At 42.8% G+C, this 20469-nt stretch overlaps 1 protein-coding gene across 1 annotated transcript in view; it reads left to right on the top strand.

Moving 5' to 3' along the window:
- Nucleotides 1-20469, top strand: part of AKAP10 (A-kinase anchoring protein 10) — a 212843-nt gene that overhangs the window by 179485 nt on the left and 12889 nt on the right. The window contains exons 11-14 of the mRNA XM_053706086.1: nt 3284-3393; nt 3732-3814; nt 5572-5624; nt 6162-6257. Of these exons, the coding sequence (XP_053562061.1) occupies nt 3284-3393; nt 3732-3814; nt 5572-5624; nt 6162-6257 (342 nt within the window). The remainder of the gene's footprint in view (nt 1-3283; nt 3394-3731; nt 3815-5571; nt 5625-6161; nt 6258-20469) is intronic.

The raw sequence follows: 20469 nt of genomic DNA, 5'->3' as shown, positions 1-20469 counted from the left end.
GGCAGATTCCTACTCTCCAGTCTTTCAACAAGACCAGAAATGAGGGCTGCCTTCTTAGGTTGCGTACGGGATCTCTTCTCTCTAGGCGTAATTGTCCCGGTACCTACAGCAGAAAGAGGTTTGAGGTTTTATTCAAACATTTTTGTGGTTCCAAAGAAGGAGGGAACTTTTCGTCCAATTCTGGACCTAAAGTGCCTAAACAAGTTTCTGAGTGTTCCCTCTTTCAAGATGGAGACAATACGGTCAATCCTTCCTCTGGTTCAGGAAGGACAGTTTATGACCACAATAGACCTGAAGTATGCATACCTTCACGTTCCGATTCACAGGGAACATTTTCAGTTCCTGAGGTTTGCCTTTCTGGACCAGAACCTCCAGTTCATAGCTCTTCCTTTTGGCCTAGCTACTGCTTGAAGGATATTTACAAAGGTTCTGGGGGCTCTTATAGCTGTTGCCAGAAAACAAGGTATTGAAGTAGCACCTTACCTGGACGATATCTTGTTACAGGCACAATCTTGTCGTCTAGCGGAAGAACATTCAGAGTCCCTTCTCAGTCTTCTTCAATCACACGGATGGAAGATAAACTTGGAAAAGAGTTCTCTTACTCCAAGTACAAGGGTGACAATAATAGACTCCATATCCATGAGAATATTCCTCACGGATCAGAGACGTTGCAAGCTAACTTCTGCATGTCTTGCCCTCCAGGCCTCCTCGAGACCCTCAATGGCTCAGTGTATGGAGGACTGCATGGACATCATTCCTTTTGCCAGATGCATGCTGATATGATGAAACGGCGACCATTTAGATCTGTCAACAGATTGTGCTAGACAGCCTGTTGAGAGATTCGCTCTCCTGGTGGCTCTGTCCAGATCATCTGTTCCAAGGCACGTGCTTTTTGAGACCGTCCTGGGAGATTGTGACTACGGACGCATGCCTTTCTGGCTGGGGAGCCGTTGGGGTGCCAAGAAGGCACAAGGTCTGTGGACTCAGGAGAAGTCCTCCCTTCCGATCAATATTTTGGCACACCGGGCAATCTTCAATGCCTTGAAGGCTTGGCCCCTTCTGGGTTCATCCCAGTTTATCAGATTCCAATCAGACAATATAACCTTGGTTGCCTATATCAACCATCAAGGGGGAATGAGAAGTTACTTGGTGATGAGAGAAGTATTTCAAATACTAGGGTGGGCGGAGACTCGCAAATGTACGCTGTCAGCGATCCACATTCTGGGTGTGGACAACTGGGAAACTGACTTCCTTAGCAGACAATCCTTTCACCCAGGGGAGTGGTCTCTCCACCCCAAGGTGTTTGCAGAGATATGCAGTGAGTGGGGGACGCCGGAGATAGATCTCATGGCATCCCGCCTCAATACCAAGATACCCTGGTACGGGTTGAGGGATCCTCAGACGGAATTGATGGATGCCCTATCAGTACCATGGAGGTTCACACTCATATATATTTTTCCTCCATTACCGCTTCTCCCTCGTGTGGTGGCTCGCATAAAGCAGGAGCGAGCGTCTGTGATTCAGATTGCTCCATCTTGGCCACGAAGGACGTGGTTTGCGGAACTGGTGGGGATGTCCTCATCTCCTCAGTGGAGGTTACCTTGTCACAGAGATCTGCTGATACAGGGTCCCTTCGTTCATCAAAATCTAGATTCTCTGAGGCTGACTGCGTGGAGATTGAATGCTTAGTCTTAGCCAAGAGAGGGTTTTCTGAGAGAGTTATCGACACTCTGCCAGTTACTCGTCGTATCTACCATAAAGTCTGGAGGACTTACTTGTAGTGGTGTGAAGAGCGTGGCTTTTCCCGGCATAAGGTTAAGGTTGTCAGAATTTTATTTTTTCTCCAGGATGGACTGGAGAAGGGCCTATTTACTAGTTCCCTGAAGGGACAGCTATCGGCCCTGTTGGTGTTACTGCACAAAAGATTGGCTGAGCTTCCGGATGTGCAGTCCTTTGTTAAGGCTCTGGCTAGGCACAGACCAATGTTTAGATCTGGGGCTCCGCCTTGGAGCCTCAAACTTGTTCTTAATGTTTTGCAGCAGGCTCCGTTTGAAACTATGCATACTGTTGACATTAAATTGTTATCTTGGAAGGTTTTTTTGTTGTTGTTGGCTATTGCCTCTGCGCGCAGAGCTTCTGATAGTTTCTGCTATGCAATGATCCCCCTTATCTGGTTTTTCATGCTGATAAAGCGGTTTTACGCACTAAACTACGGTTCCTCCCAAAGGTGGTGTTCAATCGTAACATTAATCAAGAAATTGTTGTTTCTTTCTTGTGTCTTAATCCTTCTTCAGCAAAAGAACGTTTGCTTCACAATCTAGATGTGGTATCTTCAGGCTACTTAGGAATTCAATCTACCTCGTTGTTTGTCATCTATACGGGGAAGCGTAAGGGACAGAAGGCTACTACGACTTCTCTATCTTTCTGGTTGAGGAGTGTCGTCCGCTTAGCTTATGAGACAGCGGGACGATAGCTTCCTGAGAGGATAACGGCTCATTCCACTAGAGCAGTGGCTTCCTCTTGGGCTTTTAAGAACAAAGCCTTAATTGATCAGATTTGTAAGGTGGCTACCTGGTCTTTACACACTTTTTCTAAATTTTACAAGTTTGATGTGTTTGCTTCTGCTGAAGCAGCTTTCGGGAGAAAGATTTTGCAGGCTCTGGTGCCCTCAGAATAAGGCCTGTCTCTTTTTTTCTGTTCCCTCCCGTTATTCATTCAGTGTCCTCTGGAGCTCCAGTTCCAACAGTAAGGAATGAAGTTGTGGACTCTCCCTGCCTTATGGAAGGAAAACATAATTTATGCTTACCAGATAAATTCCTTTCCTTGCAGGGAGAGTCTACGACCCCGCCCATAATTTATTTTTTTTGATGGGCGGCTCCCTTTTTATATTTTTTCTTCTGGCACCTTTTATACCGTGATGTTTCTCATACTTTTTCTTGTTCCCTTGGCAAAATGACTGGTGTCTTTGCCTCCTCCTGGTGGCCAGGTGTTTCCCAACAGTAAGGATTGAAGTTATGGACTCTCTCTGCCAGGATGGAAAGGAATTTATTTGGTAAGCATAAATTATGTTTTTCTTTGTTCCACATATTTTTTGCATCCTTTATACAAATGGTAGAGCATTTTGTTATCAGTGTGACATCAGAGTACTGTTGCTTAAGTGTAGTGACAATACTAATAATGCATATTATTTACTGCCATTTAAGAGGTCATTACAACCAGGATACGAGTGTATGCACTTCATTTAGTATACCCAGATCTAATATTTATTATTTTGTTGTTTCAGACGAGTGTCAAAAAGAGCAATGTTAAAATTCTGAAAAATTTTGATGAAGCAATAATTGTTGATGCTGCAAGTCTGGATCCAGAATCACTGTATCAACGTACTTATGCAGGGTAAAAAGCATAAATAATTGTATATAGACTTATTTGCAGTTTATGCACATATATAATGCTACAGAGCTTAACTCTTTGGGTGCCAGAGATCCCTACAACAGTCAAGGAGTTAAAATATGGGGCATTATTTAGTATTCTTATAATATCTAATATTTTGAATATCAATTTATGTATATAGTTTGTTCTAATTGATATGGATTAGAATGGTAATCCACTATAAGATGAACTTGACAGGGTTCAACCTCAAACCTTGTACATAGATTTTTTTTAATTTTTTTTTTTACAAATAGCTGCTCCATTCTTTATCCGGTTTTAAAATGGTTTCCGTTTGTTTACAGGAAAATGACATTTGGGACAGTCAGTGATCTAGGTCAGTTTGTCCGTGAATCTGAACCTGAACCAGATGTGAAAAAATCCAAAGGTAAATGTATCACTTGAAATGTAAATCATTATGCTGCTGTACTTTTTTTTTAATACATTATTTGTGCAATTTTACACAATTGGTCTCTGACAATTGAGTTACTCAGAAATGCCCCTCCCCTTCCTACCTGAGACATTTTATAACATCCTAGTAATGAGTGATCTGTTCCCTAAGGGAAAGGCCCAAACACAAATAAAAAATGTATATCAACCAAGCACCACAAATGCAGATCCCTGCTGCTGGAGCAACATCTGGCAGGAAAAAGTCCTGCTATCTAGTCGTGCAGAGGTAGGTGCACTCTCCTGAGTTGACCTCCTGCTTTTCTACAAGGGATGCCAAGAGAACAAAAAAATAAAAGTAATTTAGAAAGTTGAAGAAACATTTTGGTTTTCATGTTTCTTTAATACAAATGATGTATCGATGACGATAAAAGAACACACATCTGATCAGACCCCTTGCCTTTCCACATACCCAGTTTAGACTCCTGGCTCTAACGTTTATCATATCACATAAGGCATCTGGCCTGCAATCATATTCCCATGTCAGATCAGGCCCCAAACATTTCATTACCTTTGATAACTACCTACCCACAGTGGACTTAGAACCTCTGGCTACTCTGTCAGCCCCATATCCAGATAAGACCTCAGATTAGATTCTTGGCCCTGCTGCCACTCTGACATGCAGCATCAGATAAGACCCTGTTGGTCACATACGCACCCTTCTCTGTCACAGATAATTACATCAGGCCTCAGACTTCTGTTACTGCAGCCCCTCTCTCAGCTATATTACCCTGTTTAGACTACTTGCCCTGCAGACACTCTATTAGCCCCATACCTACATCAGGGATATGGTCAGTAACCTGGCCTCACAGTTCCTTTCCTTACCAATCTCTGGAACCTTAGCTGTCTGTAATGTCTGTTTCCAGTTCCCACTGTGTGTTCTCATTCAAGTACTGCATAAGGTCTTTAGCTGCATAGCGTAGCTTGATCACCCCAGATGTAAAGTCTGTGTTTAGGTGCACTTGTATAGGAAATAATAGAATTACTGAACATTTCATTATGGATTTTCAGTATAATAAAATAAATTAGATTAAAGGGATATGAAACCCACATGTTCTCTTTTATGATTCAGATAGAGCATGATATTTTAGGCAACTTTCTAATTTACTCCTATTATTTTTTCTTCGTTTTCTTGGTATCTTTATTTGAAAAGCAGGAATGTAAGCGTAGGAGCCGGGCCATTTTTGGTTCAGCACTGGGTAGCGCTGGCCGATTGGTGGTTATATTTAGCCACCAATCAGCAAGCGCTACCCAGGGTGCTGAACCAAAAATGGGCCAGCTCCTAAGCGTACATTCCTGCTTTTAAAAATGAAGATACCAAGAGAACAAAGAAAATTGATAATAGGAGTAAATTAGAAAGTTGCTTAAAATCGTATGCTCTATTTTGAATTGTGAAATAAAAAATATTGGGTTTCATATCCCTTTAATTATTACAGTGTACTATGTACATTAGTCTGTTTGCAGACCCTTGACATAGTGGTTTAAAAAGTGGTGAAACTATCTAGACATACGTTACCTATATTTTATATAAATGGTTGAGGGAACTATAATGGCTGCATAAAATGACCAGCAAGGAAAGCGTATTAAGCCGTAGTATGTCAGTTTTTATCTTTTGGGTAAGAGAGACCAATGCCTTTGAAAATAATATATTTAAAAAAAAAAAAAAATCAATTCTATTTGTTTCTTTTTAAACTGTAGGTTCGATGCTCTCTCAAGCAATGAAAAAATGGGTCCAAGGAGAAACCGATGAGGTGAGCATTTCTGTGCATTCAAAAACTGAAAAATGTTTATTAAATATCAGGCAAATGTATCATTTGCTTATTTGAGCTAACTTAAAATGTTGCATTGGATTTGAGACTCTTCATATTATCACATTTTCAGCATTTGTCAAATTTAATTTTAGCAACATAAATCTGATATACTTTAGGTATAATTGTGTAAAAAAAAAGTTGAAAACTATTTCATAGATCTTTATGGGAGCACATTTATTTATTTTTTCTGATTTATTTTAATTTACATATAGGCACACCAATTGGCTGTCCATTGTTAGCTAATGATACTAAACACTATAGATAAGCAATTAAATATCAGATAAATTAATTCTACGTCTCAAATAACATTGTTTACATAAAGCCTCTTCATCACATACTACATTATATTTGGGAAGCCCAAACAAGGCATTGTATATTTTTGATATATGGCAACATATTTAGCCTTTAATTGATATGTATATATTTGTGACTAAAAGTGTCTTTAGATCTTTTTAAATTGGGGTTTTATCTTTGTAGGCGCAAGAAGAGATGGCTTGGAAAATCGCAAAGATGATTGTCAACGATGTGATGCAACAGTCACAATTGAATTCATCAACAGATAAATCTAATGAGGTTAGTTCTTCCAGAACTACTGTACGTTTTTTTAACGGCAATGCAAAAAATTCATACATCATCCCATTTCTTTTATTTAATTTACTCATTTATATTTAGAATCACATATTTTGATTCCTTTAATAAGGGGGTGAGTGTCCACGAGCCATTATGTCTGGGATTCATCTCCTGGCCACTATGAGGAGGCAAAGATACGCAACATTCCACAAGCTTTCAATTACATCTTTGGTATTCCAGTCTTATCTTTGCCTTTCAGGAGGAAGGTGAAGAAATTAGGTGCTCTAGTTTCTTTGCGAACAGGAGTTCCAAGACCTATGTAAGATTCTTTCTCCCACTCAGGGAGCCCTGGCTTTACATAGAGGGGGATATTAGTGTACTTAGGCAGTGAATGTCATTCTCTTGCAGGAGTTTCACTAGTCTACCACAGGTGTCGTAGGGTCTGGTCCCTTAGCCTCCTCTTGTTGGATTAGTCTGCCACAGGTGTCGTGGGGATTTGTCCCTTAGCCTCCTCCTGTTGGCTTGCCATGGTACTCTTTGTGATATCCTCTGCTGTTGCTGGCACAGTACTGGATGGGCTCTCTACAGGTAGCATTCTTTCTCTTGTTAAGTGTAGTCAGTCCACGGGTCATCCATTACTTATGGAATATATCTCTTCCTAACAGGAAGCTGCAAGAGGATCACCCAGCAGAGCTGCTATATAGCTCCTCCCCTCACATGTCATATTCAGTCATTCTCTTGCAGCCTAACTAGATAGGTCGCTGTGAGAGGTCTGTGGTGTTTTTTAATTTTCAAAGAGCTTTATTAAAATAACTTGAGGTTTTACAGCAGATCTCATAAATACATGGAATACTTCATAGGTGTTACAGAAAGGTATTTCACATTGTTAAGACCATGCAACAGCTATCACTATGTAATACTCATATTTTACTGCATCATTATGCGATGAAGATTTAATACACTGGATGTGAAATCAGCAAGGGTATTACATGAACATTCCCACTTCCAGCAGTGCAATTGTTATCTATTATACTTTAAAAATAAAAACAGTCTATAATAGAGGAAAAGATGAGATAAGGCAATGAGCATTAGTTGTTAAACCTCAATTTTGCCCCCTGCTAACGAAATGGGCCTCTCTTGGACCCTGTATGTATATAGGCACAGAGGAGGATATGAGTGTGAATAAAACATAACAACAAACGAAACAAATAACAAAATAAAAGATCATAAATGAATGAAGAACCAAAACTGAGCAGACAGTTGTTCTTAAAGTGAATGTTGAAACATGACATTTCTCATCCCTACTAGTCTTATCTTGGTGTAATACCACCTTACCCCAATCCTATTTAATTTTTATTATAGATATTTGTGAATACGTGTGAGAGAGGAGGGAGGCCATGTCTCATTGCTTGTTTAAAAAAAAGGCCACCCATTTATAACCTCAGCTTGTCCCTAGTGACCAGGATCTTCCCCTTGGGCAGTAATATATTGTTAACCCTCATCCCCGCGGCCCCGGCCACGAGCCGCGAAAAAGAGGTTTACAAAAACAAGGGAAGTACCTTATCATGCTTGTCAGCGTATGTCTTATTACCACTATGGGCTAGCTATCACCAAAAGGAGGCCACCTCGATCATTGCATAAACATTACAACAGTATGGATTAACGTATAAACTGAACGATAAGGGAGAAAAGATAATATAAAAACACTATATAACCATCACACATCAATACAGGTTAACACCTTAACTTTATGTGGTTACCGGAGTTTTCATCATAAGGATTTGATGTTCCCAAAGATAAATTAAGTCAATGTCAGACCCCTGCAATAGACCGGTTGTAAAGTCCAGAGTCTGGAGTAATCAGAGTTACTTTTTTGGGAATGTCCAGGCAGGGGTCTTGCTAGCTTGTCTTCGCGGTGCGGTTCCTCAGACAGCATATGCCGTATGAGGCCGCACAGACTATACGGTTCCATTCGCTCCCCTCTGTGGTCTTTCTGTTCCCCAGCCGCCTGAGTAATATGCGGCAGGAGGGACCGGTGGCTCAGCCCCCTTAGTTGTTGAGGGAGATCCCCATGTCCCACCTTATGTCCATACAACGCCAGTCTCTGGCCTGTGGGAGAGGATCGTGGCCGACCCCCAATGCGATCCAGTTGAAACAGTGCTGCTGAAGACACATGGCGATCTCCTGCCCGTGGGAGCCCATCTGTATGCTTGCCTCCGTTTCCAGGTAAGTCGCAATGTTCCGAGATCATTTCCCCAGCAAGGGATGGTTCATCTGTCCAGAAGGTTTTGAGATTATTCAAGGAGGGCTTCTGTTGTGGATACTTTGCGTCTGCTGTGTGTGTAGCCTGCACGGCGCCATCTTGACCAGCGAGTATTCGATCATCCTCAGTAACTTCTGTTTGTATATTAGTGGCACATAATTTGCTCATGAGATTGTCAAATGGAGCTCTCTCTATTAGTGATTTCATGAGTCTCTCGAAGTTTGCGAGACATAGGTCAATCTGTGTCAGTGCCTCCATATCTTCCCTTGTCTCCGCTTTCTTTCAGAGCTATTTGAGTTTTTTTTGTTGTTTTTTTTTATAAAAGTGTCTGCTCTGTTAAGCGGGAAGCTCTTAATGGTCTGCTTGGTGCTCAGCTAGAATGATAGCGTCAGTTCAAACTTGGTATTCTGCCCAGTTAAGGTTGAATCGATGTTAGGAGGTGAAGAGATTCAGTAAGCCGGGAACCCCAGCAGCACCGATAACCCGGCTCTTCCCGGGGGGGAGGTGAATGCCTATTAGTGGGCCGCCGCCCTAGGCCTTTAAGTTCCAATCTGTAGTCCCAGCGTCATGTAAACAGCGAGAAGGATATATTTAGGGTCACAAGTGACTGTGCTGTGGTGTCTTTTAATTATAAACTTGCAATCTTACTGTTATAAATCAATAATCGGCGGATTATCAGAACTTCTGCTCAGAGCTCTCAGAGTGTGCGTCCTATTCAGAACGCTGCTTGGACACGCCCCCCGTCTGTGGTGTTTTTTAACTTAGTTTATTTCTACAATCAAAAGTTTGTTATTTTAAATGGCACCGGAGTGTGCTGTTTATTCTCAGGCAGCATTAGAAGAAGAATATGCCTGCGTTTTCTATGATCTTAGCAGACGTAACTAAGATCCACTGGCTGTTCTCATCTGAGGAGTGAGGTAACTTCAGAGAAGGGGAATAGCATGCAGGGCCCCCCTGCAAATGAGGTATGTGCAGTAATTATTTTTCTGAGGAATGGAATTGACTGAGAAAATACTGCTGATACCAATGTAAAGTAAGTTCAGCCTTAAATGCAGTGATAGCGACTGGTATTAGGCTGATGAGTGTGTGTACACTGAATGTATTTTTCTAAGGAATGGAATTGACTCTGAAAATACTGTTAATACTGAAATAATGTATGAGCCTTAATTGCAGTAAAAGCGACTGGTAGCAGGCTTATTAATAACAATTCATAACTTTTCAAATGTATGTTTAAAACGTTTACTGGCATGTTGATCGTTTTTTGTGAGGTACTTGGTGATAAAACTTATTGGGGCATGATTTTTACCACATGGCCATCTTTGTTTTCTGCATAGAAACAGTTTTCTGAGCTTCCCCACTGTTGTAATATGAGTGGGAGGGGCCTATTTTAGCGCTTTATTGCGCAGTAAAAATTCAGTCACAATCTGTCTACTTCATCCTCCATGATCCAGATCGTCTCTAGAGAGCTCAGGGGTCTTCAAAATTCATTTTGAGGGAGGTAATCAGTCACAGCAGACCTGTGACAGTGTGTTTTGACTGTGAGAAAAACGTTAATTATTAAATTGTTAATCCGTTTTTCGGTATTAAGGGGTTAATCATCCACTTGCTGGTGGGTGCAATCCTTTGCTAACTTAATACATTTACTGTGAAAAATTGGTTGCTATAACTATTTTGGTTCATTGTTATTTCAACTGTGACAGCTTTTTGTGCTTCTTAAAGGCACAGTAGCGTTTTTTATATTGCTTGTAAATTTATTTAGAAAAGTATTTCCAAGCTTGCTAGTCTCATTGCTAGTCTGTTTAAACATGTCTGACACAGATGAATCTCTTTGTTCACTATGTTTAAAGGCCAATGTGGAGCCCAATAGAAATTTATGTACTAATTGCATTGATGCTACTTTAAATAAAAGTCAATCTTTACATGTAAAGAAATTATCACCAGACAATGAGGGGGAAGTTATGCCGACTAACTCTCCTCACGTGTCAGTACCTTCGCCTCCCGCTCAGGAGGTGCGTGATTTTGTGGCGCCAAGTACATCAGGGAGGCCCTTACAAATCACTTTGCAAGACATGGCTACTGTTATGACAGAAGTATTATCTAAATTGCCAGAATTAAGAGGCAAGCGCGATAGCTCTGGGTTAAGGACAGAGCGCGCGGATGAGGTGAGAGCCATGTCAGATACTGCGTCACAGTTTGCAGAACGTGAAGACGGAGAGCTTCATTCTGTGGGTGACGGATCTGATCCAGGGAGACTGGATTCAGAGATTTCTAATTTTAAATTTAAGCTTGAGAACCTCCGCATATTGCTAGGGGAGGTATTAGCGGCTCTGAATGATTGTAACACGGTTGCAATTCCAGAAAAATTATGTAGGTTGGATAGATACTATGCGGTACCGGTGTGTACTGACGTGTTTCCTATGCCTAAAAGGCTTACAGAGATTATTAGCAAGGAGTGGGATAGACCTGGTGTGCCCTTTTCCCCTCCTCCCATATTTAGGAAAATGTTTCCTATAGACGCCACCACACGAGACTTATGGCAGACGGTCCCTAAGGTGGAGGGAGCAGTTTCTACTTTAGCTAAGCGTACCACTATTCCGGTGGAGGATAGTTGTGCCTTTTCAGATCCAATGGATAAGAAATTAGAGGGTTACCTTAAGAAAATGTTTGTTCAACAAGGTTTTATCTTACAGCCCCTTGCATGCATTGCGCCTGTCACTGCTGCAGCGGCATTCTGGTTTGAGTCTCTGGAAGAGGCCATTCGCACAGCTCCATTGGATGAAATTATGAACAAGCTTAAAGCACTTAAGCTAGCTAACGCATTTGTTTTTGATGCCGTCGTACATTTAACCAAACTTACGGCTAAGAACTCCGGATTCGCCATCCAAGCGCGCAGAGCGCTATGGCTTAAATCCTGGTCAGCTGACGTGACTTCTAAATCTAAATTGCTTAATATTCCTTTCAAAGGGCAGACCTTATTCGGGCCCGGCTTGAAAGAAATTATAGCTGACATTACGGGAGGTAAGGGCCATGCTCTACCTCAGGACAGGGCCAAATCAAAGGCCAAACAGTCTAATTTTCGTGCCTTTCGTAACTTCAAGGCTGGAGCAGCATCAACTTCCTCCGCTCCAAAACAGGAAGGAGCTGTTGCTCGTTACAGGCAGGGCTGGAAAGTTAACCAGTCCTGGAACAAGGGCAAGCAGGCCAAGAAACCTGCTGCTGCCCCTAAGACAGCATGAAGAGAGGGCCCCCTATCCGGAAACGGATCTAGTGGGGGGCAGACTTTCTCTCTTCGCCCAGGCTTGGGCAAGAGATGTCCAGGATCCCTGGGCGTTGGAGATCATATCTCAGGGATATCTCCTGGACTTCAAAACTTCTCCTCCACGAGGGAGATTTCATCTTTCAAGGTTATCAGCAAACCAAATAAAGAAAGAGGCGTTTCTACGCTGTGTACAAGACCTTTTACTAATGGGGGTGATCCACCCAGTTCCGCGGACGTAACATGGGCAGGGATTCTATTCAAATCTATTTGTGGTTCCCAAGAAAGAGGGAACCTTCAGACCAATCTTGGACTTAAAAATTTCTAAGAGTTCCATCATTCAAAATGGAAACTATTCGAACCATCCTTCCCATGATCCAAGAGGGTCAGTACATGACCACAGTGGATTTAAAGGATGCCTACCTTCACATACCGATTCACAAGGATCATTATCGGTACCTAAGATTTGCTTTCCTAGACAGGCATTACCAGTTTGTAGCTCTTCCCTTCGGATTAGCTACGGCTCCAAGAATCTTTACAAAAGTTCTGGGCTCACTTCTGGCGGTACTAAGACCGCGAGGCATAGCGGTGACTCCGTACCTAGACGACATTCTGATACAAGCGTCAAGTTTTCAAACTGCCAAGTCTCATACAGAGATAGTTCTGGCATTTCTGAGGTCGCATGGGTGGAAGGTGAACGTGGAAAAGAGTTCTCTATTACCACTTACAAGAGTTCCCTTTCTAGGGACTCTTATAGATTCTGTAGAGATGAAAATTTACCTGACAGAGGCCAGGTTATCAAAACTTCTAAATGCTTGCCGTGTCCTTCATTCCATTCCACACCCGTCAGTAGCTCAGTGCATGGAAGTAATCGGCTTAATGGTAGCGGCAATGGACATAGTACCATTTGCGCGCCTGCATCTCAGACCGCTGCAATTGTGCATGCTAAGTCAGTGGAACGGGGATTACTCAGATTTGTCCCCCCTACTAAGTCTGGATCAAGAGACCAGAGATTCTCTTCTATGGTGGCTCTCTCGGCCACATCTGTCCAAGGGGATGACCTTTCGCAGGCCAGATTGGACGATTGTAACAACAGACGCCAGCCTTCTAGGCTGGGGCGCAGTCTGGAACTCCCTGAAAGCTCAGGGATTATGGACTCAGGAGGAGAAACTCCTCCCAATAAATATTCTGGAATTAAGAGCAATATTCAATGCTCTCCTAGCTTGGCCTCAGTTAGCAACTCTGAGGTTCATCAGATTTCAGTCGGACAACATCACGACTGTGGCTTACATCAACCATCAAGGGGGAACCAGAAGTTCCCTAGCGATGTTGGAAGTCTCAAAGATAATTCGCTGGGCAGAGTCTCACTCTTGCCACCTGTCAGCGATTTACATCCCAGGTGTAGAGAACTGGGAGGCGGATTTTCTAAGTCGCCAGACTTTTCATCCGGGGGAGTGGGAACTTCATCCGGAGGTCTTTGCTCAACTGATTCTTCGTTGGGGCAAACCAGATCTGGATCTCATGGCGTCTCGCCAGAACGCCAAGCTTCCTTGTTACGGATCCAGGTCCAGGGACCCGGGAGCGGTGCTGATAGATGCTCTGACAGCCCCTTGGGTCTTCAACATGGCTTATGTGTTTCCACCATTCCCGATGCTTCCTCGTTTGATTGCCAAGATCAAACAGGAGAGAGCTTCGGTGATTCTGATAGCGCCTGCGTGGCCACCCAGGACCTGGTATGCAGACCTAGTGGACATGTCGTCCTGTCCACTGTGGTCTCTGCCTCTGAGACAGGACCTTCTAATTCAGGGTCCTTTCAAACATCCAAATCTAATTTCTCTGAGGCTGACTGCATGGAGATTGAACGCTTGATTCTATCAAAGCGTGGCTTCTCGGAGTCGGTTATTGATACCTTAATACAGGTTAGGAAGCCTGTTACCAGAAAAATTTACCATAAGATATGGCGTAAATATTTATATTGGTGCAAATCCAAGAGTTACTCATGGAGTAAGGTTAGGATTCCTAGGATATTGTCCTTTCTACAAGAGGGTTTAGAAAAGGGCTTATCTGCTAGTTCGTTAAAGGGACAGATTTCTGCTCTGTCTATTCTTCTACACAAACGTCTGGCTGAAGTTCCAGACGTTCAGGCTTTTTGTCAGGCTTTAAATAGGATTAAGCCTGTGTTTAAGACTGTTGCTCCACCGTGGAGCTTAAACTTAGTTCTTAATGTTCTTCAAGGCGTTCCATTTGAACCCCTTCATTCCATTGATATCAAGCTGTTATCCTGGAAGGTTTTGTTTTTGATGGCTATTTCCTCGGCTCGAAGAGTCTCTGCGTTATCTGCCTTACATTGTGATTCTCCTTATCTGATTTTTCATTCAGACAAGGTAGTTCTGCGTACTAAACCTGGGTTTTTACCTAAGGTAGTTACTAACAGAAATATCAATCAAGAGATTGTTGTTCCATCACTGTGTCCTAACCCTTCTTCAAAGAAGGAACGACTTTTGCATAATTTGGATGTAGTCCGTGCCCTGAAGTTCTATTTGCAGGCAACTAAAGATTTTCGTCAAACTTCTTCCCTGTTTGTCGTTTACTCTGGACAGAGAAGAGGTCAAAAGGCTTCGGCTACCTCTCTCTCTTTTTGGCTTCGTAGCATAATACGTTTAGCCTATGAGACTGCTGGACAGCAGCCTCCTGAAAGGATTACAGCTCATTCTACTAGAGCTGTGGCTTCCACCTGGGCCTTTAAAAATGAGGCCTCTGTTAAACAGATTTGCAAGGCTGCGACTTGGTCTTCGCTTCACACCTTTTCAAAATTTTACAAATTTGACACTTTTGCTTCTTCGGAGGCTATTTTTGGGAGAAAGGTACTTCAGGCAGTGGTTCCTTCTGTTTAATGTTCCTGCCTTGTCCCTCCCTTCATCCGTGTACTTTAGCTTTGGTATTGGTATTCCATAAGTAATGGATGACCCGTGGACTGACTACACTTAACAAGAGAAAACATAATTTATGCTTACCTGATAAATTTATTTCTCTTGTAGTGTAGTCAGTCCACGGCCCGCCCTGTCTTTAAGGCAGACCTAAATTTTAATTAAACTCCAGTCACCACTGCACCCTATGGTTTCTCCTTTCTCGTCTGCTTTGGTCGAATGACTGAATATGACATGTGAGGGGAGGAGCTATATAGCAGCTCTGCTGGGTGATCCTCTTGCAGCTTCCTGTTAGGAAGAGATATATTCCATAAGTAATGGATGACCCGTGGACTGACTACACTACAAGAGAAATAAATTTATCAGGTAAGCATAAATTATGTTTTTCTGCAGGTGTAAGAACGGTTCAGTGGGTGTATCTAAGTGCAGCCATTTCTCCAACATAGGTGTGTCCGGTCCACGGCGTCATCCTTACTTGTGGGATATTCTCTTCCCCAACAGGAAATGGCAAAGAGCCCAGCAAAGCTGGTCACATGATCCCTCCTAGGCTCCGCCTTCCCCAGTCATTCTCTTTGCCGTTGCACAGGCAACATCTCCACGGAGATGGCTCAGAGTTTTTTGGTGTTTAAATGTAGTTTTTAACAGTCACCACGGTTCTTCAATCAAGAGTTTGTTATTTTAAAATAGTGCTGGTATGTACTATTTACTCTGAAACAGAAAAGAGATGAAGATTTCTGTTTGTAAGAGGAAAATGATTTTAGCAACCGTTACTAAAATCGATGGCTGTTTCCACACAGGACTGTTGAGAGGAATTAACTTCAGTTGGGGGAAACAGTGAGCAGACTTTGGCTGCTTGAGGTATGACACATTTCTAACAAGACTTGGTAATGCTGGAAGCTGTCATTTTCCCTATGGGATCCGGTAAGCCATTTTCTGAATTTTCAATATAAGAATAAGGGCTTCACAAGGGCTTTAAAGACTGGTAGACATTTTTCTGGGCCAAAACGATTACTTTATAAACATATTTAATGGTTTACAACTTTGGAGAGTTATTTTAATCTTGGGAATTCTGTTAAAAAAACGGCAGGCACTGTATTGGACACCTTTTTCACTGGGGGCCTTCTCTAGTCATAGGCAGAGCCTCATTTTCGCGCCACTAATGCGCAGTTGTTTTTGGGAAGCAAGGCATGCAGATGCATGTGTGAGGAGCTCAGATACACAGAAAAAGTTTACTGAAGGCGTCATTTGGTATCGTATTCCCCTCTGGGCTTGGTTGGGTCTCAGCAAAGCAGATACCAGGGACTGTATAGGGGTTCAATGTAAAAACGGCTCCGGTTCCGTTATTTTAAGAGTTAAAGCTTTCAAATTTGGTGTGCAATACTTTTAAGGCTTTAAGACACTGTGGTGAAATTTTGGTGAATTTTTAACAATTCCTTCATACTTTTTCACATATTCAGTAATAAAGTGTGTTCAGTTTAAAATTTAAAGTGACAGTAACGGTTTTATTTTAAAACGTTTTTTGTGCTTTGTTATCAAGTTTATGCCTGCTTAACATGTCTGAACTATCAGATAGACTATGTTCTGTATGTGAGGAAGCCAAGGTTCCTTCTCATTTAAATAGATGTGATGTATGTGACAAACAATTTAGGGAAAATGTTGCCCAAGATGATTCCTCAAGTGAGGGGAGTAAGCATGGTACTGCATCATCCCCTCCTGTGTCTACGCCAGTCTTGCCCACACAGGAGGCCCCTAGTACATCTAGTGCGCCAATACTTCTTACTATGCAACAATTAACGGCTGTAATGGATAATTCTATTAAAAACATTTTAGCCAAAATGCCCACTTATCAGCGTAAGCGCGACTGCTCTGTTTTAGATACTGAAGAGCATGAGGACGCTGATGATAATGGTTCTGACATGCCCTTTCACCAGTCTGAAGGGGCCAGGGAGGTTTTGTCTGAGGGAGAAATTTCAGATTCAGGAAAAATTTCTCATTAAGCTGAACCTGATGTTATTACATTCAAATTTAAATTGGAACATCTCCGCGCTCTGCTTAAGGAGGTGTTATCTACTCTGGATGATTGTGACAATTTGGTCATTCCAGAGAAATTATGTAAGATGGACAAGTTCCTAGAGGTCCCGGTGCCCCCGAAGCTTTTCCTATACCCAAGCGGGTGGCGGACATTGTAAATAAAGAATGGGAAAGGCCCGGCATTCCTTTTGTCCCTCCCCCTATATTTAAGAAATTGTTTCCTATGGTCGACCCCAGAAAGGACTTATGGCAGACAGTCCCCAAGGTCGAGGGGGCGGTTTCTACTCTAAACAAACGCACTACTATCCCTATAGAAGATAGTTGTGCTTTCAAAGATCCTATGGATAAAAAATTAGAGGGTTTGCTTAAAAAGATGTTTGTTCAGCAAGGTTACCTTCTACAACCAATTTCATGCATTGTTCCTGTCACTACAGCAGCGTGTTTCTGGTTCGATGAACTAGAAAAGTCGCTCAATAAAGAATCTTCTTATGAGGAGGTTATGGACAGAGTTCAAGCTCTTAAATTGGCTAACTCTTTTACTTTAGACGCCACTTTGCAATTAGCTAGATTAGCGGCGGAAAATTCAGGGTTTGCTATTGTGGCGCGCAGAGCGCTTTGGCTAAAGTCTTGGTCAGCGGATGCGTCCTCCAAGAACAAATTGCTTAACATACCTTTCAAGGGGAAAACGCTGTTTGGCCCTGATTTGAAAGAGATTATTTCAGATATCACTGGGGGAAAGGGCCACGCCCTTCCTCAGGATAGGTCTTTTAAGGCTAAAAATAAACCAAATTTTCGTCCCTTTCGTAGAAACGGACCAGCCTCAAATTCTACATCCTCTAAGCAAGAGGGTAATACTTCTCAAACCAAGCCAGCCTGGAGGCCAATGCAAGGCTGGAACAAAGGTAAGCAGGCCAAGAAACCTGCCACTGCTACCAAGACAGCATGAGATGTTGGCCCCCGATCCGGGACCGGATCTGGTGGGGGGCAGACTTTCTCTCTTCGCTCAGGCTTGGGCAAGAGATGTTCTGGATCCTTGGGCGCTAGAAATAGTATCCCAAGGTTATCTTCTGGAATTCAAGGAGCTACCCCCAAGGGGAAGGTTCCACAGGTCTCAATTGTCTTCAGACCACATAAAAAGACAGGCATTCTTACATTGTGTAGAAGACCTGTTAAAAATGGGAGTGATTCATCCTGTTCCGTTAGGAGAACAAGGGATGGGATTCTACTCCAATCTGTTCATAGTTCCCAAAAAAGAGGGAACATTCAGACCAATCTTAGATCTCAAGATCCTAAACAAATTTCTCAGGGTTCCATCGTTCAAAATGGAAACCATTCGGACAATTCTTCCTACCATCCAGGAAGGTCAATTCATGACCACGGTGGATTTAAAGGATGCGTATCTACATATTCCTATCCACAAGGAACATCATCGGTTCCTAAGGTTCGCCTTTCTGGACAAACATTACCAGTTCGTGGCACTTCCATTCGGAATAGCCACTGCTCCAAGAATTTTCACAAAGGTACTAGGGTCCCTTCTAGCGGTGCTAAGACCAAGGGGCATTGCAGTAGTACCTTACTTGGACGACATACTGATTCAAGCGTCGTCTCTGCCACAAGCACAGGCTCATACGGACATTGTCCTAGCCTTTCTCAGATCTCACGGGTGGAAGGTGAACGTAGAAAAAAGTTCTCTATCTCCGTCAACAAGAGTTCCCTTCTTGGGAACAATAATAGACTCCTTAGAAATGAAGATTTTTCTGACAGAGGCCAGAAAATTAAAACTTCTAAGCTCTTGTCAAGTACTTCATTCTGTTCTTCTTCCTTCCATAGCGCAGTGCATGGAAGTAATAGGTTTGATGGTTGCGGCAATGGACATAGTTCCTTTTGCGCGAATTCATCTAAGACCATTACAACTGTGCATGCTCAGTCAGTGGAATGGGGATTATACAGACTTGTCTCCGACGATACAAGTAGATCAGAGGACCAGAGATTCACTCCGTTGGTGGCTGACCCTGGACAACCTGTCACAAGGGATGAGCTTCCGCAGACCAGAGTGGGTCATTGTCATGACCGACGCCAGTCTGGTGGGCTGGGGCGCGGTCTGGGAACCCCTGAAAGCTCCGGGTCTATGGTCTCGGGAAGAATCTCTTCTCCCGATAAACATTTTGGAACTGAGAGCGATATTCAATGCTCTCAAGGCTTGGCCTCAACTAGCAAAGGCCAAATTCATAAGGTTTCAATCAGACAACATGACAACTGTTGCATATATCAACCATCAGGGGGGAACAAGGAGTTCCCTGGCGATGGAAGAAGTGACCAAAATAATTCAATGGGCGGAGAATCACTCCTGCCACTTGTCTGCAATCCACATCCCAGGAGTGGAAAATTGGGAAGCGGATTTTCTGAGTCGTCAGACATTTCATCCGGGGGAGTGGGAACTCCATCCGGAAATCTTTGCCCAAATAACTCAGTTATGGGGCATTCCAGACATGGATCTGATGGCGTCTCGTCAGAACTTCAAGGTTCCTTGCTACGGGTCCAGATCCAGGGATCCCAAGGCGACTCTAGTGGATGCACTAGTAGCGCCTTGGACCTTCAACCTAGCTTATGTGTTTCCACCGTTTCCTCTCATTCCCAGGCTAGTAGCCAGGATCAAACAAGCGAGGGTATCGGTGATCTTGATAGCTCCTGCGTGGCCACGCAGGACTTGGTATGCAGACCTGGTGAATATGTCATCGGCTCCACCATGGAGGCTACCTTTGAGACAGGACCTTCTTGTTCAAGGTCCGTTCGAACATCCGAATCTGGCCTCACTCCAACTGACTGCTTGGAGATTGAACGCTTGATTTTATCAAAGCGTGGGTTCTCAGATTCTGTCATTGATACTCTTATTCAGGCTAGAAAGCCTGTAACTAGAAAAATCTACCATAAAATATGGAAAAAGTATATCTGTTGGTGCGGATCTAAAGGATTCCCATGGAACAAGATAAAAATTCCTAAGATTCTATCCTTTCTACAAGAGGGTTTGGAGAAAGGATTATCTGCAAGTTCTTTGAAGGGACAGATTTCTGCTTTATCTGTTTTACTTCACAAAAAGCTGGCGGCTGTGCCAGATGTTCAAGCTTTTGTTCAGGCTCTGGTTAGAATCAAGCCTGTTTACAAACCTTTGACTCCTCCTTGGAGTCTCAATTTGGTTCTTTCAGTTCTTCAGGGGGTTCCGTTTGAACCCTTACATTCCGTGGATATCAAGTTATTATCTTGGAAAGTTTTGTTTTTGGTTGCAATTTCTTCTGCAAGAAGAGTTTCAGAGTTATCTGCTCTGCAGTGTTCTCCTCCTTATCTGGTGTTCCATGCAGATAAGGTGGTTTTGCGTACTAAACCTGGTTTTCTTCCGAAAGTTGTTTCTAACAAAAATATTAACCAGGAGATAGTTGTGCCTTCTTTGTGTCCGAATCCAGTTTCAAAGAAGGAACGTTTGTTGCACAATTTGGATGTAGTTCGTGCTCTAAAATTCTATTTAGAGGCTACAAAGGATTTCAGACAAACATCTTCCTTGTTTGTTGTTTATTCTGGTAAAAGGAGAGGTCAAAAAGCAACTTCTACCTCTCTCTCTTTTTGGCTTAAAAGCATCATCCGATTGGCTTATGAGACTGCCGGACGGCAGCCTCCTGAAAGAATCACAGCTCACTCCACTAGGGCTGTGGCTTCCACATGGGCCTTCAAGAACGAGGCTTCTGT

Source organism: Bombina bombina, chromosome 3, assembly GCF_027579735.1.
Source record: "Bombina bombina isolate aBomBom1 chromosome 3, aBomBom1.pri, whole genome shotgun sequence".
NCBI classification, from domain to species: Eukaryota; Metazoa; Chordata; class Amphibia; order Anura; family Bombinatoridae; genus Bombina; species Bombina bombina.
Note: the sequence above shows the minus strand (reverse complement) of the source record. Positions and strands in the feature narration are given on the sequence as shown.